The 25,862-nt window shown below is 45.3% G+C and overlaps 1 protein-coding gene across 3 annotated transcripts in view; it reads left to right on the forward strand.

The window, feature by feature from the left end:
• Positions 1-25,862, forward strand: part of NEDD4L (NEDD4 like E3 ubiquitin protein ligase) — an 80,171-nt gene that overhangs the window by 30,879 nt on the left and 23,430 nt on the right. For 2 of the 3 annotated variants that reach the window (XM_030968173.1, XM_030968174.1), the window contains exons 4-8: positions 936-974; positions 2,365-2,418; positions 23,424-23,474; positions 25,366-25,427; positions 25,544-25,646. In XM_030968173.1, coding sequence (XP_030824033.1) covers positions 936-974; positions 2,365-2,418; positions 23,424-23,474; positions 25,366-25,427; positions 25,544-25,646 — 309 coding nt within the window. Of the gene's footprint in view, positions 1-935; positions 975-2,364; positions 2,419-6,061; positions 6,751-23,423; positions 23,475-25,365; positions 25,428-25,543; positions 25,647-25,862 lie in introns of those variants that run through there. The other variant, XM_030968172.1, reaches the window with a different exon arrangement.

Below are 25,862 nucleotides of genomic sequence, written 5' to 3' on the forward strand. Positions count from 1 at the left end.
GGTCTTTTCTTCCAAGAAGTATTTCCTGCTCTGCCATGAGCTCCTGTATACCCGGTTTGTAGAGAGAGATGCAGTATAGTCAGCCCCCATGTCCTGCATATGAGGAATCTCTTGGATCTCTAGCAAGGAGTAAAATAAACAGCCAAGATTCCCCTTCTCTGCTAGAACAGAATTGTCGTGGGTGTAAAGCCAATTTTTCCTGTCAGCTCTGCCCGTAAATCTCTGCTGTGTGAGAGCATGAGGGAATGATTTGGCATGAGCACAAAAACATTGGACATATTGTCCAATTGTTTTTATACTTACCAAGCTTGAATTGCCCAAATTACTGTTTGTAGTTCTCATCTCTTTTTTGTCAATTTATTATGTCATGCTTGAGCTCACTTCAGCTGGCAATCTATATGCATGTTCATTCTGTGCATTTTAGTCAGGTTGTTAAAATCCTTGGGCTGGGAGGACACTGGAAGAATATCTTACCTATTCCAAGGAATAACCTTGTTTTGGTTTGGTTTTGGTTTTTTGGGGTTTGTTTTTGTTTGTTTTTTAAATTTTTTCTGTATATTTCAGTATAAATCTGAGCATATTCTTGTAGCCCTAAAGTTACCTTTGTGTTTAAAAAATTCGTCTGGATTTAAATTAATCTTGAGAATGAAATGTCTTCAGATTTTATTTCTATAGGTTTTCAATGATTTGTCTTTTAATCATCAAATTCTATTTATATTTAATGTCTATTTTAGGATCATCTGACTCAAATATCCTCCCACATTCGGTTAACTCAATAGAGAATTTCTAGTTGGCAATATATTTTTCAATTTCTTTTATTACATGCTTTTCTTTCTCTTTTATTTCCCTAGAAAACTGTCACTTGCATGTATGTTTTTATAATTCACACCAGAAAATATAAACATTAGATGTAAATATTGTTATTTCTTTTACAGACACTGAACCCTAAATGGAATGAAGAGTTTTACTTCAGAGTAAGTTTCTCTTTATTTGCAGTCGTTGTTAGAACATGAACAGCTAATCTTGTTTTCTGTTTGTTTATCAAATAGATTGTACAGCTGATCTTATTTTCTATTTGTTTATGTGTTTACTCCGAAGGCCTGCTTGCCCTGATGTACTTGCTGTTGTGTTTCTGAGGGGATGGAATGCTCAGCAGGAATTGGCTCCGGGTTCCTTAGAAACTGTTTCCCAACCTGCAATTATATAATTGTGAAGGGCAGTAACTTTGCTACTCGGTTGCAGACAATATTTTTCCAAAGAACAATTGGCTTTTTAGTGCAGCTGTAGCTGCCACAGAAGCAGGTCAGGCAGAATTTCAGGGGGTTTCAAGCATTAATTTCAGGCAGTGCCTGAGGGCTGATGTGGTGGACGGTTTGGCTGGGAGTTCTGTGGGTGTCTGTGGGGAGCTGCTGCCAGGATGGGGAGCTCTGGGACAGCAGTGCCACCAGTAGAATGTTCCATGGGGAATGCTTCTGGGACACGTGCACCAAACAGCTTTTCTGAGTAATACAGATCTAAAATCTCAGGAAAAGGGAATGCACAACACTGCTGCAAAACCTCTGGTATAGTTCACAGATGCTCTGTTAAAACATCTTGAATGTCCTCAGCAATAATGGGAGCTGTAAAGTAATTTAGACCCTATTCTGTGTGTCACAGTTCTCTGATTTTCTCAAAACTGGGAAGTCCATCTCCAGGCCACAAAATTGTGGTATATTATTTCTAAATTTTCTTAATTAAACATGCTGGTCATAGTAACCAAGCTTGCAAAGATTTTCTGAAAAAACAGAGCAACTGGATCAAAAATTATAAAACTTGTTGTTTAATAGCAGCTGTTTTGTCTTTCTGACAGAGTTCTTTTTATGTTTGATTTTTGTCCTTTTAAATGTTGGCAGTCTTTCTGCTTCAGTTTAAGTAAATAATTTTCTGGAGGTATATTTGCTGTTTTATGTGTTGGGGAGATTTCTGCTGGGAGTTCCAAGGGTGCTTGCTAAATGGGCTAGAGATGGTGAGCAATGGACAGTCAGAAACATAGCTGAATATGCAATTCTGAAGGAAATGCAGCAAAACTCTTGCTCCTCGTAAATCAGTCAGTCAGTCAGGGGGTCCTGATAGTCTGTCCAGCCTGGGACTGGGCTCCTCTGCCAGGGAAATGCAGTAACTGAGCACAGCAAATAAAAGCTTTCATGTCAACTGCCAGGCTCTTCCCAGTTGCAGTAAGGTTCTGGTGCTCCAATTCAAGTAAAGATTTACATCAGACCTGTTAGTCCTGTCCTAATTACTTTGGTTTAATTGCTGCCTGAGCTGGTACCCAGATTGTTATTGTCCAGCTCCTGAACTTGCAGTGACATTTGGATTTTCTCACAGGTAAACCCAACCAACCATCGACTCCTGTTCGAGGTGTTTGATGAAAACAGACTGGTGAGTGCTTGTCTTAGTTGTGTTACACTAATCGCAGGCTCTGTGTGCCACAGCTGATAGAAACACAACACAGCCTAGAGGTGTCTTCAGACAGTCGTTTCAGTGAGCCAAGAAACACAAATAGAGGCGTAAAAACCATTTGAGCTGGGACTAAAAGGGCACTACTAAAGTAGTGCCCTTCTGGGTCAGACCAAAATGGTCCTCCTCACCCAGCCCTCTGACAGCAAAACCTTCACTCTGTCCTTCTGCAGGCCTCTCCACTTCAAACCAATGAAGTCCTGACCCTTTTAGTTGCTGATAAAGCAGCTGCTTTATCATGTTAGCGTCCCTTTCCAGTCCTTTAATGTTTCTGCATCCTGCTTGGGGAGGTGCATCAGCTTACAGAGCTGCACCTTGTGCTCACAGTGCGTGTGTGAAGGTTTGAGGTCATGGCAGGATGATGCTCCCTTGGGTTTCATCTCTGCCTCACAACGCTCACATGTTGTTAGTGGGTTTTGTCTTACACTGTGTTTGGCTGATGCAGTAGCTGTTCTGGAGGAGGCTTTCACCATCTGACTGCTGCTGTTACAGCTTCTGTTACAGTTCTGATCCATGGGAAAAGTGGCATTGTCCCTCTGTACATCCGGGGTTAAACGTGCCAGTGCAGTGGCACACTGGTGAATGGCTCTTGGGTGTTTGCCTTTTGAACATTGTAACACCATCTCTGTTCCTGAGATCGGGAATTAACATTTTCTGGGCTGAGGGAAATACAACCATTACTGAACTTGTTCGCTTTCTGAAGATCAGGATCAGAGTTGCAAAGATACTTTCATTAAAAAAAGACAGTGTAAAAGCATCTGTCTTCAACAAATAGGTTCTTTCCTTCTATCTTCCTAATAAATAAAGAGCAAAGGAAACCACACAAGCTGTAATCTGGGGAGGAGGAGGATTTGGCAGCTGAATAGTTGACTGGATCTTTCCTCAGGAGGAAGTAAATTAGTGAACTGGTGGCACTGTGCCTCTACGGTGGCTGACCAGGAGCATATTTATTTGTATATAATGCTCATATTGACCACTTGCCCTACTCAAACTGCCATTGGAATGCAAAGGTGCCACAGGAGCAGGGAGGTGGGTTAGAGAAAAACCTTGTATGCAGTGACAGCTGGGAAATGACAGGTTTGGGATACTCATTGCAGACATACTGCTTTGGATTTTCGAGTTTGAGTGTGCAGTACTGGCCTTACCCTGGCAGTTTCAGCACTTTTTATTGTTGAACCAATTTGTGTGTATTCTCCTTCTGGTCCTGCCTCCAAAGTCAGTCTGTCCTTGGGCTTGGAACCTCCTGTCCAAGGCAGCACCTGGGGTTAGGAGCCATGGCTTTCCTTGCGGGACGTCTGTGGCAAGGTGACTGCTTTGGGGGGTTTGGAATAGCAGGTTTCTATCAGATTCTGTTTACAGAATGAGGAGACACTGAACTGATTATTTTGGCTTTCCTCTCACATACTTATTGTCAGTACTTAAATGGCTTCTATTGGAAGGACTTAGTTCCTTCTTCTTCCCAAATTACCAAAGCACGCTCTGTCTCTGCAGGTGTCTTTGCCTTTCTATTCCCCAATCTCAACAGAGTAAATGTGATGGAGCCTCATTTTGGATGCAGAGACTGTATTATTGAGTAACATGTTTTAGCTGAAAATTAAGGTAACACCAACACCTGTGCTTCTACAAGGCAATCTGCAAGACCATTGCTGTGTGGAAGCTGTTCACATTTTTGTTGTGTCTCATAATCCATATAAAAAATTGTGGGATTGTGCTGGCTGCTGGCAGTTTCATCAGTTTGAGCTGCCATTGCTCTTGGAATTGGTAATTTTCTGGCTTTTGAAAGCAAGCTGCTTGCAAGCAGAGTTCAGATGGCAGAGGACTGACCTGCCACATACAGGTTTTCAGAGCTGTTGACAAGATTTAGGCTTTCCAGTTCTCTCAGGGAACAGCTGTCCAGGCCCTGAGATGGAGCTGCCCTTCTGGTTAACCAGAGTTTCTTTTCTGGTATGTGCCAAGTGTCCCTTCACGTGTGAGTGCCCTCAGGGCACTGAGTATCTTTGTTGTAGCAGAGCTGATTTAGGGTGGTTGCTTCACGTTCTGGTGTATCCTGTCTGCCTGTCCTCCTGAGCTCTTCTGACTCTCAGAGTGTAACTGTACTCCGTGCTGGCAGTGCCACGCGTGGTGGCATTGCTGACTCCCTCGCTGGAGGCCAGCCAGGAGCAGGCAGTTCTGTGCAGGGTCTGAGACAAATCGGTACAAACGGACATGCAACACCCAGCTCCGCTTTTCCCTCACCTGTACTGCCTGGTAAATCTGGAAAAGGAGCTTTCTGTCTTGCTCTCCTGCATGTTTCTGCTGGTTTTACTGTGTGAGAGATCTTTGCCATACATATGATTGCTTTGTTTGTAATTTGTAGTTGCTCAAAGAGAAATGCAGGTTATATTGCTGTTGGAGATTTTTAAAGACAAAAGTTTGTTGCTTAATTGTGTTATGAGCATGGTTAAAATGGAAAGCATAACCATGTTGTATTTATTCCTGTCCTGCCGTGACAGCCCAGAGCTGTAACACACCAGTGTTATGCTTGAAAGAATTTTCCTCATTTGCACGTGGTGTTGACTTAAACTTTTAACACAAAATGGAAGTGTTTTGTTGTAGTTACATTTTTCTGCAAGTACTTTCTCCAAGTGTGCCCTGTGAATCTGATGTGGTTTAGATTTATAGCAGTGCTGAGTGTATTCGCTGCCTCTGTCAGCTGCGAGAGCTTTCCCACTGGGGCCGCTCCTCCCTGATGGAAAAGGAGCAGCTGGGAAGGTGCTGTTTCAGGCTCTTGCTGGCATTACAAAAAAAAAAAAAAAAACAAACTCCTCACACGCACTTACATTGGAGAGGGGGAACCAGGCCACGTGACTGCCACCGTCCTACCCTATGTCACCGTGTGTGTAGGAGCGCTGACTGCTCCTGCCCAATCATGCCTGGAATGCCGCTTGCCACTTGGGCTATTTCTGCTATCTGTCGCTCCCAGGGCTGCAGTGCTAACCGTTTGGCAGATGGGACACTTTTTCTTGGAGTTTATGTCTTTGGTTTTTAACTTCTGGCAGTGCCTGAATTGTTGCTGTTCTCCCTCTCCTTTTCTCCTCTCTGTAAAACCATGGCCCATCGGCTGCGGTTTCATTTTGGCTCTGGGAGAAGCAACACAGCCCCCGAATCGGAGATCCTCGCCCGGGAGAGGGAAGATGACTTTTTCATGGCATTCCACACCTTGCCAAGAAGAAGCAGCCCTCACGCGTTCTCGCGGCACGGAGCGGAGGATGGCAGCGATGGAGGTTTGCATGAAGCGGGCTCGTTGAAGAGGAGCACATCCATGTTTATCCCGCAGCTGCTGAACGGCGTGGACGCGCGCCCCACCAGGAGCTCGTCCATGCAGATCTCACTGCAGCGCAAGGCTGCCGACGGCTGCGCCGACGAGTGCGCAGCCCCGGACTCTCCCAAGGAGATGCTTCCCTGGAAATTCTCAGACTTCAGGGAGCATTACGCATCCCCCGCTGAAAGCGCTCTTCTCCGAGCGCTCCACAGGTGACTGCTGAAAGTTCTTCACCCAGGCTGCTGGAAGAGTTGGGGCAGCAGACAGATGGAACTGTTTGCTGTAACCGTAGAATGTTTTGTAGTGCTAATCCCCAGAGAGAGGAGGCTCTGCCGACTGCCCAACGAGAGGAAGCAAGTGAAGCGGCTTCAGGTTTAAACATAAGTGGTGTGAGGATTCAGCATCGGGCCTCAAGTGCTGAGGTGCCTCAAGTTACTTTACTTCCCTTTGGTCCCGAGGCTCCAAATAGTGCTCCCACCTCTGAACCCCGGCGCTGGTCCTTGCAGCATGTGCCAGATCTGTCAGCAAATTCAGGGAAAAAGTTCTTTGTTCTCCAGTTACAGCAGCCACAGACAAACAGTACGGGTGCAGGAGGTGGAGGTAACTTTGGCTTTACCGGAACAAAAGGGGACAGATTGGTCAGGTACCCTCGGATACGGCTGGAAAGGAGTACTTCCTACCCTGTCCAGCCACCAGCAGAAGGAATTAGCCCTACAAGTGATGGGCTGAATTTGGAGCTGCCTGGAAACAGCAGGAACAGGGCAGAAATACCTAGAAGCAATTCAGTAGAGCGGATGCCTCAAGGGCAGGGATGCTTGTTTAAAATCAGACCGGATCAAAACATGAGGCAGCAGCACTTCAGGATTCTTGTCAGGCGTGGGCCAGAGGAACAAAGTCAGGGTGTTGGTAAGGAGGGTCGTGGCACCCCGTGTCCTGCGGCAGCCGGCACCGCAGTAAGTATTGATGCTGGGTGTGCTGTGCTGCTAAAACACAGATTGCCTTACAAAGGCTGCAGCCAACTGCAGCACTTCCATTGGTAGTGCTGGAATGTTCTGCCTTTCTGTGGAGCAAGCCACAAATCAGCTTTATTTCTAATCTAATGTAACTTTGCTCTCAGTTATGATTACATCCAGTGAAATATTTTCAGATCTTACTGTCACATGTTTCTTAATTCACTGTTACGTCAGCTGGAAAGATTTTTTAAAACCAGAGCATTGAAATAGCAAATTAAATGTTCCTGTTAGTTTAGTTGCCTGAGATCTTGCTGCATGAAGAGCTCTTTGTGCACTCTGGTTTCAAAAACAAATACTTTGGCACTTTCTAAGTGTAATGGACACACATGTACCTCTACACACTTCTAAAATGTGTATTGTAATGAAATAGTTGTTAAGACTCTGGGAATTTTAGGGTAATTTCAGTCAAAGTAGTGACTTAGTTAAGGTACCACAAAGTCTGGGGGAAAAATAATCTTTTTTAGTAATTTCTTATAGTAATCTTATAGTAATTTTTCTTTCTTCCTTCTGGAAGTGATAAACATGTCATGCCTTTTGTATGCCACAAGTCCTGATCCAAGTCCAAGTGCAAGTGGCTTGGCACAACTCAGTAAACAGTCTTGTTGTTTGGATTTGCCTTGATTTGGTGTTAGGATGGCAGAATTAATCTTCTGGGTTTGCTTTGTTACAGCAGGTGAGGGTTGATGGTTGATGTTTTTCAGCCACTTTTTCAAAGCCCAAAGTAGGAACGAAACTGAAGGGTTTGGATTAGTCATTTGCTTAAATTGCTTTGCTGTGCAATCCAACACGGCCCACTCGAGTTCCCAGCTCGGGGCTGCTGTATTTAGCAGAGCGAGCTCTGGCTCCAGCTGTGGCACGGGCGCTGAGGAGATTTCAGGCTCCATGGCTCCTGTGCTCTCAGGCACTGAAATGCAGCACAGGGACAGCTGCTCCCCGCAGCAAGGCCAGGGCTGACTCTGCAGCTTTCCCATGGAAAAGCTTTTGGATGCCGTGTTTTGCCAGCCTTCTTTCTGGGAGCCTCTTGAATGCGTAAAATAGAAAGAAATCCCTTCCTGGTACAGATTTGGTTCCAGGACATGTAAGGGAGCAGAAAAAAATATGTCTGATTTTCCCTTTCCTCTTTGTTATCCCTCGCTCCGTTCCAAGATCAGCTGTTCATGGAGACCCACTACAGCCAGTTCTGTAAGTGGCTGTGGGGTGTCAGACCCAGCACAGAGGCAGCAGAGGTTTGCAGAGATGTGCCCTGGAGTCTGTGCAGCAGTTCTCATTTTCCTGAAGCATCTCCCCTCAAAGTCCCTGCTTTCATCCCCCCTGGAGTAACAATTCCCATCCCAAGGACATGCTTCAGTGTTCCCAGAGGAGAATGAGGAAATTTGTTCCTCTGTGCTCTGGGTTTGAGTGACCGTGAGGAATGGATTGAGGCAGCTGTGCAGCATGGCAGGCACAGAGGAGCCCAGCCCACATGGCACTGCATCCTGCAGGGCAGAAACTCTCAAAGGAAAAGAACTAACCGAAACTTAGACCTTTTTTGTGGTGTTTCTCATCCTTGTAGTAAATCCAGAAATACTGTGGGTAGAGGTGATGGACTGGGCAGGATGCCATGGGAAGTGTGGGGGATGGAAGCATTTGGTGTGCGTTTTGTTGCATTTTTTGACCACAGAACATTACTTGTTAAGGTGCCATTTTTAATCTGTCCCACAGAAGTTTGTTTGAAAGATCTGTGATGTGAGTAAGGGAGTGCCTGAAATACCTGATCTCTTGTGCTGAGGGGAGAGGTTGCCATGGTTTATAGTTGATAGTGTGAAAGAAAAAGAATTGTGGTGTGTCCCAGTGCAAGAAGTTTATGTGGATGTGATTGATATAGGGCCTGGGCTGGGGCTGGGAGCAGCAGCTGCTGCAGCCTGATTTATCTCAGAGCAAACATCCGAGCGGGCGTCTGCAGTCCTGCTGCTCCGAGTGGTTGTGACCTTTCAAATATCTGCTCTTTTAGACAAGTGCTTTGGGGCAGGCAGGATGTCTTTCATTACCAGACAGGGTAAAATATTAAGTAAAGGCTGAGCTCATGCCGAGCTGTGAAAAATTTTATTTGGAAGCCTTGTTGAAAGGTCTTTTGCCTGCTCTGACATTTTATATGCCATGCAATAGAATGTCTGTGCACTGTGCATATCCCACATACTGCTGTTGTTTATCATTGGGGCTGTGAGGGCAGAGCTGGATTTGTGGGAAACGCTTCAAAAATGTATTGGACAACTGCTGGAGAGAGCTGACAAAGGCATCTTTGTGAGCAAAAGCCAGTGTGCCCTAACAAAGTGTTGCAGGAGTAGGACTGAATTATATTTAGTAAACAAGCAGAAGCGGCACCTCTGGGCTTGGCAAGCCTGCATTTCTCACAGCTCAGCTCTTCCTCTCCTTTCTTAGAAATCATTTTAGAATAAATATTGCTCCTGCTTCAGGGATTGCTACCTGGACACCTAACAGGCATTTCTAGGAAAGAATTCATGTGGCCGCAGCTGGAGGTTTAAATGGTTCAAATGAATAGCGCAGTGAATTTCCTGGCTCTCCACTCGCTCTGCAAGGAGTGCAGATGGCCATCTGGAAAGCCTCTGCTCTCTGCGGATAAGGACTTTGTTGACAGCTGCAGGTAGAGGATGATGAATTCCATTCCTTGGGTCTCTAGCTTTTCTGTTAAGGACAAAATCAGTTCTTCTCCCCAGGAAATCACCCTTCTTGATTCTGGTGTCCATCAGCTTGCAGGCCTGTTCTGGAGCCCTCTGGCTGTTGGGGCACACTCAGACCTGGGCAGAGCAGGAGCTGGTTTTCAAGGCAGCAAGTACTGAGGACCTGAATAAATTTTGCTTTTTTTCTTCTCCCCCTCTGGGTGGGGGACAAATAATTAACGGCTAATAACTAATTTACACAGTAGTGTAAATTAGCTTGCAGAATTAAGAAACCCATCTGTAACTTTTAGTCAGATTTTCAGAGAGTCAAGAATTGGCAGTGCTGTCTTTTTACCTCATCCCTCCACATTCCCAGAGCTCCCTGGGATTCTGAATTTTGTGTCAGGCATTTTTCTTTTTCTCCTTGAAAACTGTATGTGTTGGGACTTCTTTGTGAAGAAACCAGAATAAAACTTTGAGCAGCAGAGATGGAAATAGTATCACTTTTTTAAATAGCAGGAATAAACTCCTTGCTCCTGCATGGAAAATCTGTATATGAGTTTGGGTACACAGCAATCTCTGAAGTGGAGACTTTATAATGGAAATGCTGACATGGGTTTAACGCTGCAGGTGCCAGCCAGAGCTGCCTTGGTGCAGATCTAGCCACAGAAAATTACAGATAAGCAGAGAGTGTTGATTGCTTTTTGTGCTCTTCAGCTGGTTTCCTATTTGAGAAAAGCTGTCAAGTAACGATGAGTTTCAGAATGTGCGTGTTTTGTACACATAAACAGAACAGAAGTTCTGCACATGAACTGAAGTTTTTAGTTCAGCAGCTATTCCAAAGCCAAATCAATCCTGTTTACATCTCATTGTAAAATACATTACTGTATGTAATGTCTTCATCTGAAGTCCAGGATGAATACCAGGATGACACTGGGAGCTTCCAAAAGTCAGCAGTTATGTACAGAAAAATAAATTAAATTGGCATTATGACCAGCCAGGTTTTTGTCTCTGAAAGGAATGAAAAAATGTAAAGGGTGCGTGGGAGAAGCTTCCAGAGCTGAAGGCAAAGGAATGAGATGAGTTGTTCAAATAAAATGAAAATTGCACTTTGTGCTGTGGTGTGAGTCCAGAGCTGTCAGTGCTTTGGTGGAAAGCTGCAGCTTCCCTTTCAGCCTGGGATTTATTTTAGAAAATAAATCTGATGCTGACTCTGTAATTGCTTCTGTCTCTTACCATGTGTCCATCAAATACTCAGTCTCTTCTTGTTTCTCCCCTTTTTGCTCAGCAGTGAATCATGTGCAGTCATACCTACAACATTAAAAAAGAACAGGTAAAATGAGAAATAGTAGGAATTACACTGCAAGCAATTTAAAACATAATTAATTATTAGCTTGGATGTTATCCGGGGCCTAAGTATACTTTTGTGAGTCAGCTCTGTGCATAAAAATTGCATAATGAAATAAATTCTATTTCCATTTGTGAGCAGTTGCCTTGTCTCTGATGTGAGGCTGGATGCCAGCAAGTTCTGAAAGGGTTTAGTAACACATGAAGTATGAAAAAGAGGTTTTCAGTAATCAGTTAATTTGTGGTGACATTATTTGAGATCTATTACGTGTTTTTAATTTACTGTGTAAAAATACCTGATCTTAACTGAGCAAGTGAAATACAACTTTGTTTTGTTGTTTGCAGATGTGGGGAATGGCACACTGGCTGAGTAGGGAAAACCTTCCAGGAAACATTGCACTGTGGGAACTGGTCTTAACAGATTTGTTTTGGTCTGATGTCACCATTTTTTAATATCTTTTTGGCCTTACAGCAGCGCCCCAGTGCAAATGTATTACAGGAAGGCGAACCTCACCTGCTTTATATTTAGTGAGGGAACTGAAATCAATCTACTCCTGCTCTTGCCATCTCCCAGTAAGCCTCACAGTGTTTTTTCCTTAGGGAATTAACATTGCATTGTGCTGGGGTTTGGGTATTCTGTTGTCCATTCACGAAGGTTCAGTTAAAAAGAGGAGGGAGAGGAGAGTTTCTGTAGGGGCTTTGGTTGCTGTCCCTGTCTAAGCTTGTAAATCCTGTGAATTCAGTGTAATTAACGAACTGCCCAACTTTGGCCAGCCTGTACATAAGAATACTTTCCCATTGAGTAGGTGCACCTTTATCCCTCTGTAGGACCTGAATGGATGCACCTTTATCCCTCTGTAGGACCTGAATGGATGCACCTTTATCCCTCTGTAGGACCTGAATGGATGCACCTTTATCCCTCTGTAGGACCTGAATGGATGCACCTTTATCCCTCTGTAGGACCTGAGTAGGTGCACCTTTATCCCTCTGTAGGACCTGAATGGATGCACCTTTATCCCACTGTAGGACCTGAATGGATGCACCTTTATCCCTCTGTAGGACCCGAATGGATGCACCTTTATCCCTCTGTAGGACCTGAGTAGGTGCACCTTTATCCCTCTGTAAGACCTGAATGGATGCACCTTTATCCCTCCGTAGGACCTGAATGGATGCACCTTTATCCCTCTGTAGGACCTGAGTAGGTGCACCTTTATCCCTCTGTAAGACCTGAATGGATGCACCTTTATCCCTCTGTAGGACCTGAATGGATGCACCTTTATCCCTCTGTAGGACCTGATCCCTGTGAAATGTCTCAGTCACGTTGCCTGGCACTGCTTGGGAAGGCCTGGGAGGGGACGGCGGCTGGAGCTGTGGGTTCCTCGTGCCCCCAGGTGCCGAGCTGGCTGTGCTGGGCACTGTTTGTGTCCCAGCAGTGGCTTCCAGAGGGCCTGGTTGGGCAGGTGACATCACTCGGGCTCCTTGTGCCAGGTGCAGGCAAAACAGATGCGGGAAGGGGAGGGAGGGAGGGAGGGAAGAATGCGGAGCCGCCGGCTGGCAGGGCCAGCTCCATTCTCCACGGAGCTGATGTGGGAGTTGGCACCGTGTGTTCCCTTCCCAGTACAGGCAGGCTCCTGCAGAGGCTTCCTGGGAGCTTGGAGCTGGCCAGAACTCTTCCTTGCCTTTTGTTCTGCTCCTAAATTTAATGGGGATTGGCCGTTCTGACCAGACGTTTGCAGCCAATAGTGCTGGAGTTCTGGCTTTTCTAGTTTTTGCTCTAATTCATTGTGCAGAATTCCGGAATACAAATAAAATAAAAAATAAAGCATGGAACAAACTTTTCAAGCTTTTTTCTGTGTTCTTGAAATTTCACCCAGAGAGTTCATATTACCAGCAACCCACTGGGTTTTCAACTGACTGCAATTTAAATTATCCACTATAAAAAATCTGGCACTAAATATTAGTGACTGATCCTCATGAACTAGTCAATATCATCTTGGCTCTCCTTTCTGTTACAAACAAATGTGTTGCTTGAAAATCGAGCAGGTGTGAAGGTTCTTGGTCTCGGCAAGGAAGAGGTGCTTGGACATGTGTAGGTGTAAATGATTATTAATTTGCAGAACTTAGGAGTAGTTAATGTCCACTAATTAGCATGTCAGTGGCCTAAGCATGAAGTACCTTACTGTTCCCTCTGGTCAGTGCACAGCCATGTTTCCCCTCAGGATTCTGATTATTACCTAGTAGAACAAAGTCTCATGTCACAGAGGAGTGACCTTAGAACTCTTACAGTGGATCTTGCTTTTTTCCATAACGTTAGGAAAATCATTAAAGCAAAAATATGATGTCACATATTGCCAGGCCTAATGCCTTCTTGAGTGTAAGTGCTGCTGGGATCAGCCAGTTGAAAGAACGTACTTAGTACCTTTGGAAAATTCAGGCTGAATAAATGTCAGCGTGCTTTCCCTGATTCCATTCCAACAATCTCATTTCCCTGCCTGCAGAGCCTTTCACGACTTTGATTTCCCTGCCATGGCTTCTCTGTTGTTTAACCCCAGCCCACATAGCTAAAGCAGTGCATCATGATCCAGAAAAGCCTGGTGATGCTCCTGATGTAACAGGGCTGCACCAAGGTGCTGGCAGGGGCTGCTCTGCTCATCCCTGGCAGTCTATAGGGTACTCACACACTCCTGGGGAGAGCAGAGCTTTCACAGCACTGCTGCAGTCCTAGGATGTCATTTTTAAACTAAGGCTTCATCCTACATGATTACGGAGGTGAACTTAAACTGCAGCTTTCTGGGCTGTTGCTGGTAAAGATGTGCACCCTCAGCTTCCCCCGAGAGCAGGAGTTCAGCTGGGCACACAGGGAGCTGTAACTGTGTGAGCTGGAGACAGCCACCACACTGGCAGGGGAATCACAGCTTGTGTGAGTGTGAGCTGGTGTGCCCACAGGGGAATCACAGCTTGTGTGAGTGTGAGCTGGTGTGCCCACCGGGGAATCACAGCTTGTGTGAGTGTGAGCTGGTGTGCCCACAGGGGAATCACAGCTTGTGTGAGTGTGAGCTGGTGTGCCCACAGGGCAATCACAGCTTGTGTGAGTGTGAGCTGGTGTGCCCACCGGGGAATCACAGCTTGTGTGAGTGTGAGCTGGTGTGCCCACGGAAAAAAAAATTAGGAATGTGGCGGTGTGCCCACAGGGCAATCACAGCTTGTGTGAGTGTGAGCTGGTGTGCCCACCGGGAATCACAGTTTGGGGGTTTGGGGTAGAATCACAGCTTGTGTGAGTGTGAGCTGGTGTGCCCACAGGGGAATCACAGCTTGTGTGAGTGTGAGCTGGTGTGCCCACAGGGCAATCACAGCTTGTGTGAGTGTGAGCTGGTGTGCCCACCGGGGAATCACAGCTTGTGTGAGTGTGAGCTGGTGTGCCCACCGGGGAATCACAGCTTGTGTGAGTGTGAGCTGGTGTGCCCACAGGAGTCTACTGACCGGGGAATCACAGCTTGTGTGAGTGTGAGCTGGTGTGCCCACAGGGCAATCACAGCTTGTGTGAGTGTGAGCTGGTGTGCCCACGAGGGTTTATTGGGGGTTCTGGACGGGTCAGACAAACATTTGGTTCCAAACCGTCCCTGGTCCCGTGAGCTTGGGCTGTCATGCTCGGGTTACAGCGAGGATTGATGCAGGCATTTGAGGCTGCTCTGAACTGTTGGGAGTGGCTGATGGCCCAGTTTGTGGTGTGGATAAGGGGAGGGTGGAATGGCAGAAATGAGTGTCTCTGCTGGGGACTTTTGCTTCGCCATGAGTCATTTTATATTATTTTAGTGCTGCTTTGAAATGAGCAGTGTGCATATTCAGGAATAGTGCTCAGTAATGAAGGATGTTACGTCAGTGGGATGGATGACTAAAATTTCATTGTTCTGCAAGACCAGTTCTTTGCTGCAGAGTTCTTGAGTTGAGAATTATTCTAATTTGTATGAAAAATGGCAATAAATTTGACCAGAATCATAGAAGAGCTGCACAGAGAGGAATCATTAGTTAGAAAATTTCCAAAGTGCACAGTTTTGCTTACTCAGCATGTCTGTGCAGAATATGTACACATTATGCCTCTGTAAGTGATGCTCCCCTAATCCCTCTATTTTTCAACCTATTTATTTAAACACCAGTTCCATTTTTGAAAGATTTTGGGAGAGAATCTATGGATTTCTTCAGTTTTGTCTCTGTTCAATTCCCACAGAAGTCACAGTCTGAACATTTTTTTTCTTTCTCAGCTGCCTTCTTCAAGTTGCAGGAGCAGGTGAAGGTGTTTTAAAAGGTGACCATTTTAACCTTCTGTTAAAGCCAGCTATCCTGCTGCTCATCTTCCAGCATGCTTGCAGGAGCTGGATACATTCTGCATCTCAGGCCCTTCAGATCTCAGTTGCTGCAGCTCTCCAGGATATATTAGAAGCCCTGGAATAGCTTTAGGGGGAATATAAATCCCCCTAGCACAGGAGAGCATTTCTACTCTAACAGTACTTGGCTTTTCTGAGGGTTATATTTCTTAACTGCTTTCTGCCAAGAAAGCACTTACACAGAAAAGTTGGTCATGACAGATATATAGTGGAATCCAAAAGTCTGAATATATCCAAAAATCTGAACTGCCGTTGATGAGGAAAAGAAACAGAAAGTAGGACGTTTCTCTGAGCAGAAGGAAAAGGTAGGATAAGTGGATAAGTAGATGAGTGCAGAGGAGAAGTGGTAGTGGAGACAGTAAGAGGTCTGTTGTTTGCATCGTTCCTGGTGTCTGCAGGAAGACAGCATTAATGAACTATTTGCCAGCTAATTATACTGGTTTTGCTCTGCTCAGTGCTGGACAGCATAGCAGAGCTTCCCCAGCCTCCCTTGCCTGCTTGCCAGGCTCTGCAGGAGCAGGTCCCAGCTCCAGGTGCCCCTCCCTGTGGGAATGCTTCTGCTGGGAGTCCCTGGGTGTCAGGGGTGCTGCAGTGTGCTCTGGGCACCTCCCCAGGCAGCAGCAGTGCCACCAGAGCAGTTGGGGGGCCCTGTGCAAGTTCCAAGTAGTAGAAGGCAGCTGTTGGGTGCTTTGGAGAGCCACAGCCCCCCTTCCTTGGAACAATCCTCCTGCTGTAAATTTGCCTTTGTTTCACTTGCTGGCTTTACCAAGCTGGCCTCACATCTACAGTTTGTCAGCTGGAAGGCCATTGTTTTTGAAATTCTGTACCTTTTGAATCGTCAGCTATCAAAGGCATGCAGGTGTTTGTGTTACACGTGGTGTGCCACAGCTCTGCACGTACTCTATGTACTTTGCTGCTGCTTCATAAAACACCTTTCTTTGCTCTTTTGAAGAGCAACGTTTCCCAAACTTGGTATGAGAATTACTTCCATGATTTTCTGGCTCTGAAACTCCGGTAAGGAAGGCTTGAGGGCTCTGAGCAAAGAGTTTCAGCCAGAGTTCTTTGGAAAAGTGTTCTTGGCACAGTGCCCTTCTCCTGCCATGGCAGAGTGTGCGTGGTGTGGGCAGGGGAAGGTTGGCTTTGCTGGGCACAGCTCTGAGCACGAGCTGCCGAGGTGGCACCTGCTCACGTGTGGCTTCAGAGACATGAACGGCACTGGTCGTGTCAGCAGGGTCCCGGGCTCTGTGCTCCTGCCCATGCTGCAGCTCTGGGAGGGCTGGCTGGCATCACAGGCTGCAGTTACATGGATTGCAGAGGGCAGGTTTTTCTGTTACTCCACAGAGCAGATTATTGTGCAGAATGTTTAGAAGTTAGTGGTGCTTACTGGCTATTGCATTGGGAATTTGAGCCCATTGTGCCTCACTGTTGTTTCTTGGGGAGTTATGATGAAACTTCATAAGAAGATTGTTTAATTTTTGTTCTGAGTGGTTTTTTTCAGTAACTCCTTCATTTCTTACAGAACATCGGACAGAGGCTGTCCTAACACATTTATTTTGTCCTACACTTTCTACCTGTTCTTTCACTTTTGTACATTGATTCTGTTCCTGTTTTCCACATCCTCTCACAGCTCAGGCCTGTTTTAAGTGTCTTGGGCATCAGCTCGTTCTTCCTGCCATTGCTACTCCTATACTTTGTCCATGTTTGATTTGTTCAGTGTCTAAGGAGGAATGGATTCCTATGTTTGCAGAGGCTCTTGGTAATGTAGCCATGGTAATAGCAGCAGGCATTCGCTCTGTCCATCACAGATAAAGAGCCTTTGGTAGCTGAGAGCAGGAGCAGCTCCTGTTTGCAGCCCTCCTGTGTGTCACCCTTTAATTACAGTGGGCTGCTCACTAGGAAGCCATTTTCCTGTCGTGAACAGAGTAAGGATTAACTGGTTCTTTTTTTCCCACATTGTCCGCAGTTTTCTTGGCTGTTACTGGGTTTCAGGAGTATAGCAGATCTCGGCAGAGGTGCCCGGTGGTTTTTGGGTTTTTGTTATGTTTAAATAAGCAGTGGCAGTGCAAGACAAATAATTCAGGATTTAAATAATTGGCGCTTATGGCTTGTGATTTGCTTAATCCGTTTAAGAGCTGATCCAGTTGTGGTTGACCATGTGTGCCAGGAAGGAGACATTTGTCTCTCAGCTGTGCTGATTCTGGAGCACCAGTGCCTCATCTGGGAAACTGCAGCTCAGAACATCATTCCTTCATCTCAGCTCAGGTTTGGCTCCCAGGAGCAGCCTGCGTGTTCCCTGGCTCTGTGGTGTCCCAGGCTGGAAAGCGAGGGCTGTGTGTGACCCTGGGAGCCTCGTGGAGCTCCTTGTCCTTCCCTGTGCTCCGTGCGTGGCACTGACACCCTGGGGCAGCAATTGGGCTGTAAAATGAAAGTTGAGAGGGAAGGCACCAGGGAAAGTGTAATCTGACACTGTTGTATTGAGCTGCCTGGAGGAAAAGTCAGTGTTTGTTTACTCTGGTGGGAAGGAATAGCAGATCATTTTTAAAGAAATAACCCAGATGTGTTTGTTTGTTCTACCTGCATTTATAGATTTGGAGTAGGAAAACCACCCCCACACACATCAATTAGGGTTTTTTTTCTGTGGTTACAGTGCAGTATTCTTGATTAAGAATATAACAGTGAAAATATCAGAGCCAGATCGCAGAGATCCACTGCAAAAGTATAGTCAACTGCTATTGTTAGCAAATGAAAGGTGGAATTTTAGTTATGCTTGGGAAGTGCTGCTGAAAATATTTTGCTTAAGAAAGAAGTGGTGACAGTGGCAAGTGGCAGAATTTCTGAAAGTTTATATAAATGGAGTTTTATTGCAGTTCAGAAAGAAAGAAAGAAAGATCGCTGAAACGTTCCAGCTAAGAATTTAGTAATCATATAATCAAATGATAGAGGAATATCATAAAAGTATCATTGTAGCTTTATTTATGAGAATGAGATCAGGGAGTTGATAAGCCTTAGGTGTACAGACACATCTATGTCTAATCAATACTTTAAGGTTTTAGTCAAGCACAGTTAAATGTGCTTTGTTTCAATTAATAAAATTGTGTTTTGCTGCTAGTTTTTTGGGTTTTTTTTAATAATTAACAATACTTTCATGAACACAAATCCTCTTTGTTTTTTTGGGGTCCTTTTCATTTTTCAAGCCTTTGGTAAAAGTACAGTTCAGAAGAGTTTTCTCTCCAGGCGAGACAGGTGATTTCCTGCAGCTCTCTGGGAAGGGAGCAGCGGTTTCTGCTCTTGTGTTTTTCCTGTTGCTGTGTGCAGCTCTTGTATTTGTGCTGGGAAATGTGGTGCTGTCTGAGCCAGACAGTCTGGACCTGCTCTGAAACCTGGAGCAGTTTTCCAGGACTTGGCAGTAAAGGCACATCACATCTCAAGTGCTGGCTTTAAGTACTACATCAGGAAAATTGGCTTAATTCGTACTTAATTTTTCACTTCTGTTGTACCAGAGTGGCTGCTGAGTGCTCAGTGGAGGTGAGAATGCCCTCTTGAGAGCCTGGGATTTGGCTTTGCCAAGTGGGTTTATCCCATCTTGCACGGTGCCTTTGGCCTGTAGCTGTCAGGATCAGCAGGTTTAAGCCAGCTGCCGTGTCCCTAGGGGCTGGGTTCCCTGTCCCTCTCTCCTCTTTCCCACCAAACCCCTGCTGGCACACATTCCACATGGTGTTCCCATGAGCACCTTCACAGTCACTCTCGTTACGTTCCGTGTCACCCGCCAGGGCTGCAGTGATTTGAAAAGTTTGGAAATAACATGGCTGTAATACATTTAGAATAAATGTCAAGAGAAGATGGGCTCTGAACCTCAGCAGGGTTTCCACCTGCATAATAATTTGGGCACATAGCTGTGTGCTGAAGCACAGCACAATGTGGTTGTGGTCTGAGAAAGGTGTGAACTCTGGTTTACTTTAAGGCCACTAAAAACCAGTTACATTTACCATAGGGCTCATATCTGCCTGCTCTGAAATTAAGCAATATCTGGGTTGGAATGCTGCATCTCTTTAAACAGTGCCCAGAAATAGCACGCAACAATTTTCAGGTCAGGAAGCTGGGAACATCCTGATCTGATCATCTCAAAATGCCAAGGGAACTGCAGGTGGGTGGAGTGTTATTTCCCAGCCTGGTGTCTGGCCAGGGAAGCAAAACACCTCTGAGAGCTCTGTACCCACAGTGCTCCAGCCTCAGCCCTGGCTGGCAGCTGGCAGCACTACGGGTTCTGGGGCCTGTTCCTCTGTTCACAGCTTGTCACTGGCTCTGTCCAGTGCTTAGTTTGGGTGAGCCATGGCTCTGTGGTTTGTGGCTCTTGCTGGTTCCCAGGCCAAGGTGATCACGTTTTCATACAGGGGCATTCCAAGCGAACCCCTTTGGATCATTCCCAACCTTAGGAAATTTTCAGGCACTTCCAGGAGTTTGTTCTGCATTGTTGGTGATCAGCTGTACCAGCATGGTGTATTGGTCCAGGTTAGGACAGGCAGGAAAAGTCCAGGAGCAGGGCTGCTGGGAGAGCTGTCCTGATGGTGTTGGTCTAAGGAAGCAGCAGGTAAGCACAGCATTGCAGCTTGGTGCTGCATGGCAGCAGTAGAGCCTTTCCTTGGGAGAGCTGCTAGTGTTGGGGATGTCAGCTTGTGTGCACATTTTGGGGGGGGCTTAATAGTATTTAGTCCCTGTGAGACCTGCCCCCTCCCGCAGATCCTTCGCGTTGTTTGTGTGACCTTTTAGTCAAATCCTGACTAACCTGTTGTACCTCTGCTGTTTTCCGTCTTCTGATTTCTGTTCAGGCTGGAATAAAGCTAAGTGGAGTTGAGTTGCCTGTTGTAGTTGCTTGTGTGCTCAGCTATTACCCAGCTGTAATGTCTGTTTTATTTATGGGTGCACATCTGAGGTAATGTTTACCTTTTACTCCAGAGCTGAAATGAGCAAGTCTCTAACAGCTGAACTGTTATTATTGACACTTTCCCTTCTGGAAAACAACAAGCTTCAGTGATTGAAATGAGCATCAATGCAACAGTTCAGTTTATTCATACTTTTGTGTGGTTCCAAGTAAAGCTGATGTGCATGTATACAATCCCGAGTCTCAGCTAAACGTTCTGGTTTGCACTGAAGTGTCAATGGATGCTTTTCCTTTCTCTGCTGCTTTGGACACTAAGGGTGTTTAGGGCACTGCAATTTTATCCAAGGCTTTTCTTCCTGGCTTGCAGCTTGGACAGGCACCAAATTGCAGCCTAATTTTTATGTACATTAGGCTTGGGAGTTTCACCTTGTCGCCTCAGTCTCCTAAGATGAACAGGGAGTTGTTTCGCATTCTGAGGTGTTTGGCACAAGGTAGAATTTCCAAGTAGTTCTCTTGGTTTTTGAGGCTTTTTCAGTGACTGAGTACTGATTACACTTAATGAAGTGTTTCCTTGTTTTTTTTTCACTGTCTTTCACTGCACAGCTGAGGTGTTGGCTGTTCTTGGGATGCAGTGATGACCCGGTTTCTTTGCAGTGTCTGTGCAGGTGTGAGGGGTCCCTCACACACTCAGGAAAATTCAGTGCACAGAATGAACCCCTGCCATGCCTGGTGTGTGTGAGCCTGGTGCTGCTTTCCACAGAATCAGTGCATGAATGAGCAAGGTGGTTGGACAGATTTGGGTTTCCTCAACAGACAGGGTGTTTATGTCTGCCAAAACACTGCAGTGATTACCTTTCATTTCAAGAGCTCCTTGGAAAATAGGACAGTGTCTGACTTTCTCCTCTTCCACAACACATGTGCTAAACCAACCCAACAGGTGGACCAGGGGATGTTGAAACTTGGTAAAATTGCTCTGAATGTTAAAGGCTAATTAGGAAATTTTGGGATAGCTTTTGTTATACTTGGGCTTTGCAGTAAGACTCTAACAAAGCATCTGAGCCCTGCCCCACCCCTGCCTGTGCGTGCTTGTCCTGCTGCCCACACAGAGGCCACGTTCCAGGTGGGACAGGAGCAATACTCAGGGAGCAATGGCATTTGAGGGGTCACTCCTTCTGGCTGGGAAAGTCCTACTCAAGGTGAGCATCTGCATCCTGTGCCTTTGTGGTGGAGAAGGGATTACTCACTGTCTGGGGGGATCAGACTGGAGCAGGAGTTAGCAGTGTGATACTGTGATACACAGCTGAGCAGGCTGGTGCCTTGGGTGGCTCTGTGGATTTTAGTGACAGAGAGTTTCTCAAAACAGACACTGATATTGTTGCTTTTTTCCCAACCTGGAAATAATTTCAGTAAGGAGATAATCTTTATTTGAAGATTCAGGAGCAGTTATGGAAAGATGTCCACAAAAGCGTACCCCCCCAGGGGTGAGTACATCTTTATAGGTTTTAGGAAATTAGCATGATTGATAAAAAGCACCAATTAGGAGGACAAGTGGTGATGCAATTTTCCCCCAGTTAAGCCCCTTCTCTGGAGCCCCCTCTTCAGCACTAGTTGTACTTTGTCCATGAAAATGTATCTTGAAGGGTTGTTCTCAGCCTTGATTCCCAGGAAGAACCAAGACAGTACTGGAGCCTTGTACCTCCCAGGGCTTGGAGCTTTGGAATTTGTTTTGTCTTTCTGCTTAGGGAAAGGCCGTGGAAAAGTACTGGGAAATATAGCTACTAATACGATAGGGGACAGAGTTAGAAATATATGTGTGAAGAATACAGAGAACATAGAAAAAAAGGGCAGACCCCAAACAGCGTCATTATAATGAGAAATGGAAAAAGAAGGCAGTGGAAAAGATTCCTGTGGCTCATGAGGTGCCTTTGCTGGAAGCAGCAAGCCCCAAAGAGAGAATGCCTAAATTTTAGAGCTGTGGAGGCTTGCAAGAGAAAATTCTTTTCACAGACAAAAATACTGAATATACTAATATTGATATACTAGCCTGCCCCCCTTTTCTTACAGATGTATGTGTACAGTCAAGTGTTACATAAAGACTGAGCTTTACAAGAGCCCTAGTTCTGGCAGAGGTGACCATATGCATGCAGAATTAGATGAGGAAGTGATTCTGCCTACAGAGCTGGCTGAGGCTGAGGGGTTTCCAGTTCCACTGCAAGCTGCAAACATATTTTGTTGGTTCAGGTTCTTTGAGGCTGTTTCTAATCTACCTGAACATTTCCTGTATCCATGAGTTGTATTTTTCTTGAGCTAAAAGCTGCAAGAAAAGATGTAGCAAGAGGTGTGTATTTTCTTCAGAGTAGTTGTTTTTGGAGTGACTGTACTGAAGCAGGAGGTGGCCAGTACTTGGGATTTGCCAAGGGGAAAACATGTTAATTCCCTAAAAACAGGGCATGCTACCAGGTTTTTCTAGTATTTGCTGGGAAGAAGGTTAACAGTCAAAATTCTGTGATGAAACATCTACTCCCTGTTTTTTACTTAAAATTGGAAAAACCATGGTCTCCTTCATGCTTTTTGTGTTGTTCTGTATCATCCAGCACAGCAGGATGTGTCCATTCTGTGGGGATCACGAAACGTCATCCTATCTTTGTAGTAGAAACAGAATTCTTATGAGGTTATCATATAAAATATGAATTTTAATATTAAACTTAATGCTCTGCTATGAGAAATATGTAAACTTGGCTGTGCAGCAGCAGCATGCACTTCCTGGAATTCCAAGCATAGCATGGTTATAAATAGGCAGCAGGTTATTTGGGAATCACTGGGGCTGATATCTGGTGTCACAAACAGTATCTGAACAGAAGCTGTGTTCCCTGGCTGGGTTTGGAAGAACACAACTGCTTGATGGTGACAGTTCCTGCCCCAGTGAGTCCCAAGTGTCCCTCAAGCCAGGGCCCCAAGAGCTGGAATTCACCCTGCTGGCTGAGCTGCTCCCACCGTGGGTAGCTGTAGGGCTATAGTCCATGAAGGAAGGCTTGGACCTGTCCTCCTTCAAACCACCTGGGGCTCCTCAGTGCCTGGGGGCTCTGGATTGGTTTGATGGTTCCCCTAGGCAGAATGTGTCAGCACCACCACATGTGCTGTGGGCTCAGAAACCTGTTTGGAGTGTCACAAGAAATACTGTGCTAAGATAAACGAGTTACAACAACAAATAATGGGCAACAATAAGGGGGTACAAACCAATGTTTCCTAAAATAATGGTACTCAACCATCTTTATTTTTGTCTCATTGGGACTAGATTGATATTTATTATTTTTGCTTTTCTGATGTAAGTTTACTTTTGTGTGACAGACCCGAGACGACTTCCTGGGCCAGGTGGATGTGCCGCTCAGTCACCTCCCGGTAAGCACCAGATCTCTGGAAACCCCTGGGGCTGTGTACAGCTGGTTGCACTTTCTCTTAAAGCAAGCGCTCCCAGCAGAGCTTAAAACAAACTCTTGTGGACAACCAAGCCTCACTTGTGCAGGGACAGGGAGATGCATCAGCTGTGCATGGAAGGGATGCACTTCCTGTGCAAAAAAAGCTTCATGAGAGCAGCTTTGCTTCAGCAAATGCATGAAAAGCCAAAAGGCTGCCAGAACTATGTCATCTGTTCATTATTTTAGCTGAAATTGAATTCTTTGCCAACAGTAAGTGTTCAATAGCAATCAATTGAAAGTAATTTGACACAGGGTTTGAATAATTTTATTGTCAATAGACATTTGAGGTGTTTGGTTTGAATGTGGTAATGTTTGTTTCTGTTTCTTAATTAATGGAGGAATTCAGAGTAAAGCTGGTTCTGTAATTCTGTAAAGTTGTCTGGTTTGCCCCCAGCAGCCAGGATTCTGCATGGGCTGTAAAATTAGATGCTAAATTAAGTGCAATTTCTATTTATAGATTTATAAATAGGAATAAATATATATGTGTATGTATGTACAGTGATTGCATTAGCCTTGGTACAAACATTTCTGATATTATATACTGTTTTGGATGACTGACGTTGGCTGAATGTAGTTAATATTTTTTAAATGTTGTGCATGTTAATCTTAACATATGCCAGTTATGTCAGTTGAGCATAATTGGCTTTTTGAGTCTGATTTTGACTTCTTGCTATTGATGGATGTTATTGTAGGAGAAAAATTGCTTTGTAATGACTTGCACTGTGATGCTTGTTTAGATATATCTGTTATGGTTGATCTGGAGCCTGTTGGGTTATAAACTGTAACAGTGGAAAGCTGCAAGGGAAGGATCAGGAACACTTTGTGGTGACAAATGTGTGGCTCCCTTCTCTTGGGAGCTCTTGTCATCCCAGCTGTGCTGTGCAGGATTGCTTGGCCTGGGCTTGTGTGGGTATCTCCATTTATGTGTCCTTGTGCACACACATGATCTAAATAGCCCTGGTGGGACAGTGGGAAGAGTTTCCTCCTCAGACATTTTCCATGGCAAAGCTGCTATGTCTCAGAGCAGTCCTTCCTTCAGTAGCTGTGACCTTGCAGGCACTTCCCTGCTGCTCCTGCCCTTTCCAGGGAGAGAGTTACCTGTTGGGAAGGTGTGGGTGCACACTGTACATCTGCACTCAGCCCTCCTTACCTTGGTAGGAGCCATTGGGATGCATTTATTAGCAAATTAATAATCAGCTTTCTCATCCTGCTGATTTGTTTGTCAAAGTCCTTGTTTCTCCAATGCCAGCTAATTACTCTGGATAGAATTTGGGTAAATAATATAGCTCCTCACTGGGAGCACATCCCTTCCAGCTGAGCACTGAGCAGCGGTGTGAATCCTGCATGCCTTGGTGTCCTGGTGAGCTTGTTCAGATCTGCCATCTCTGAGCAAAATGGGCAGCATGTCTCTCCCAGAGAAAGTGGACACTGGGTCAGGCAGTGAATGGAGAGGCTCTGTGGGATTTGGCTGCCAAGAGTAACACAGCTCATGCTTTAAGTTTAGAGTAAAGCTCCCCAGACAATCAGCAGGGGAAGTGTGTGTATGGATTCATCATCCTTTTCCCTTGGCATCTGAAACTCCTAGTTCTGTGCCCATAGCAGCTGTGTGTTTGCACATGTGAAGGATGTGACTTACTTAGTAAGAAAGCTGAAATTCTCAAGGAATAGAAAGTTTTCAAGGTTCCAGGCTTTAGGTAACTTAGGATTCAGTGCAAATCAGAGATGTAATCTGTCAGCCTGATGTGTGAATGTTCTTTATGTGGCTGGACTTGTGGGCAAGCCCATTAATTTGCCATTTTCTCCACTGCTTACAGACTGAAGACCCAACCATGGAGAGGCCGTACACATTTAAGGATTTCCTCCTCAGACCAAGAAGGTGAGAGGAAGGACCTTTAAAACATTTGAGGACTTTAAAACATTTCTTACTTCATGATTTTTTTATTTACAATTATTTAAGAGTTCTTAAAAGCAATGTATCTCCTTTTCTTGTAGCCACAAATCTCGTGTGAAGGGTTTCTTGAGACTGAAGATGGCGTATATGCCCAAAAATGGTGGCCAAGAGGAAGAAAATAGTGATCAGAGGGATGACTCTGAGGTAAGGCTGAATCCTCAAGGAAGGATTCAAGAAAAATTGTAGAGTCAGCTGCACTTGAAGGATAAAGCCCTGGAAACAGAGTTGGCAGTTGGTTCTCTTTGGCACCAAGCCACCACCCAGCCACCTTTGGAGATCCCTCTTCAACAGACCGCTGGGGATTTAGCTCTTTTCTCATTGCAGTGAGGTGCACACAGTAACCACAGAGGTGTTTTTCCT

Source organism: Camarhynchus parvulus, chromosome Z (genome assembly GCF_901933205.1).
Source record: "Camarhynchus parvulus chromosome Z, STF_HiC, whole genome shotgun sequence".
NCBI lineage: Eukaryota > Metazoa > Chordata > Aves > Passeriformes > Thraupidae > Camarhynchus > Camarhynchus parvulus.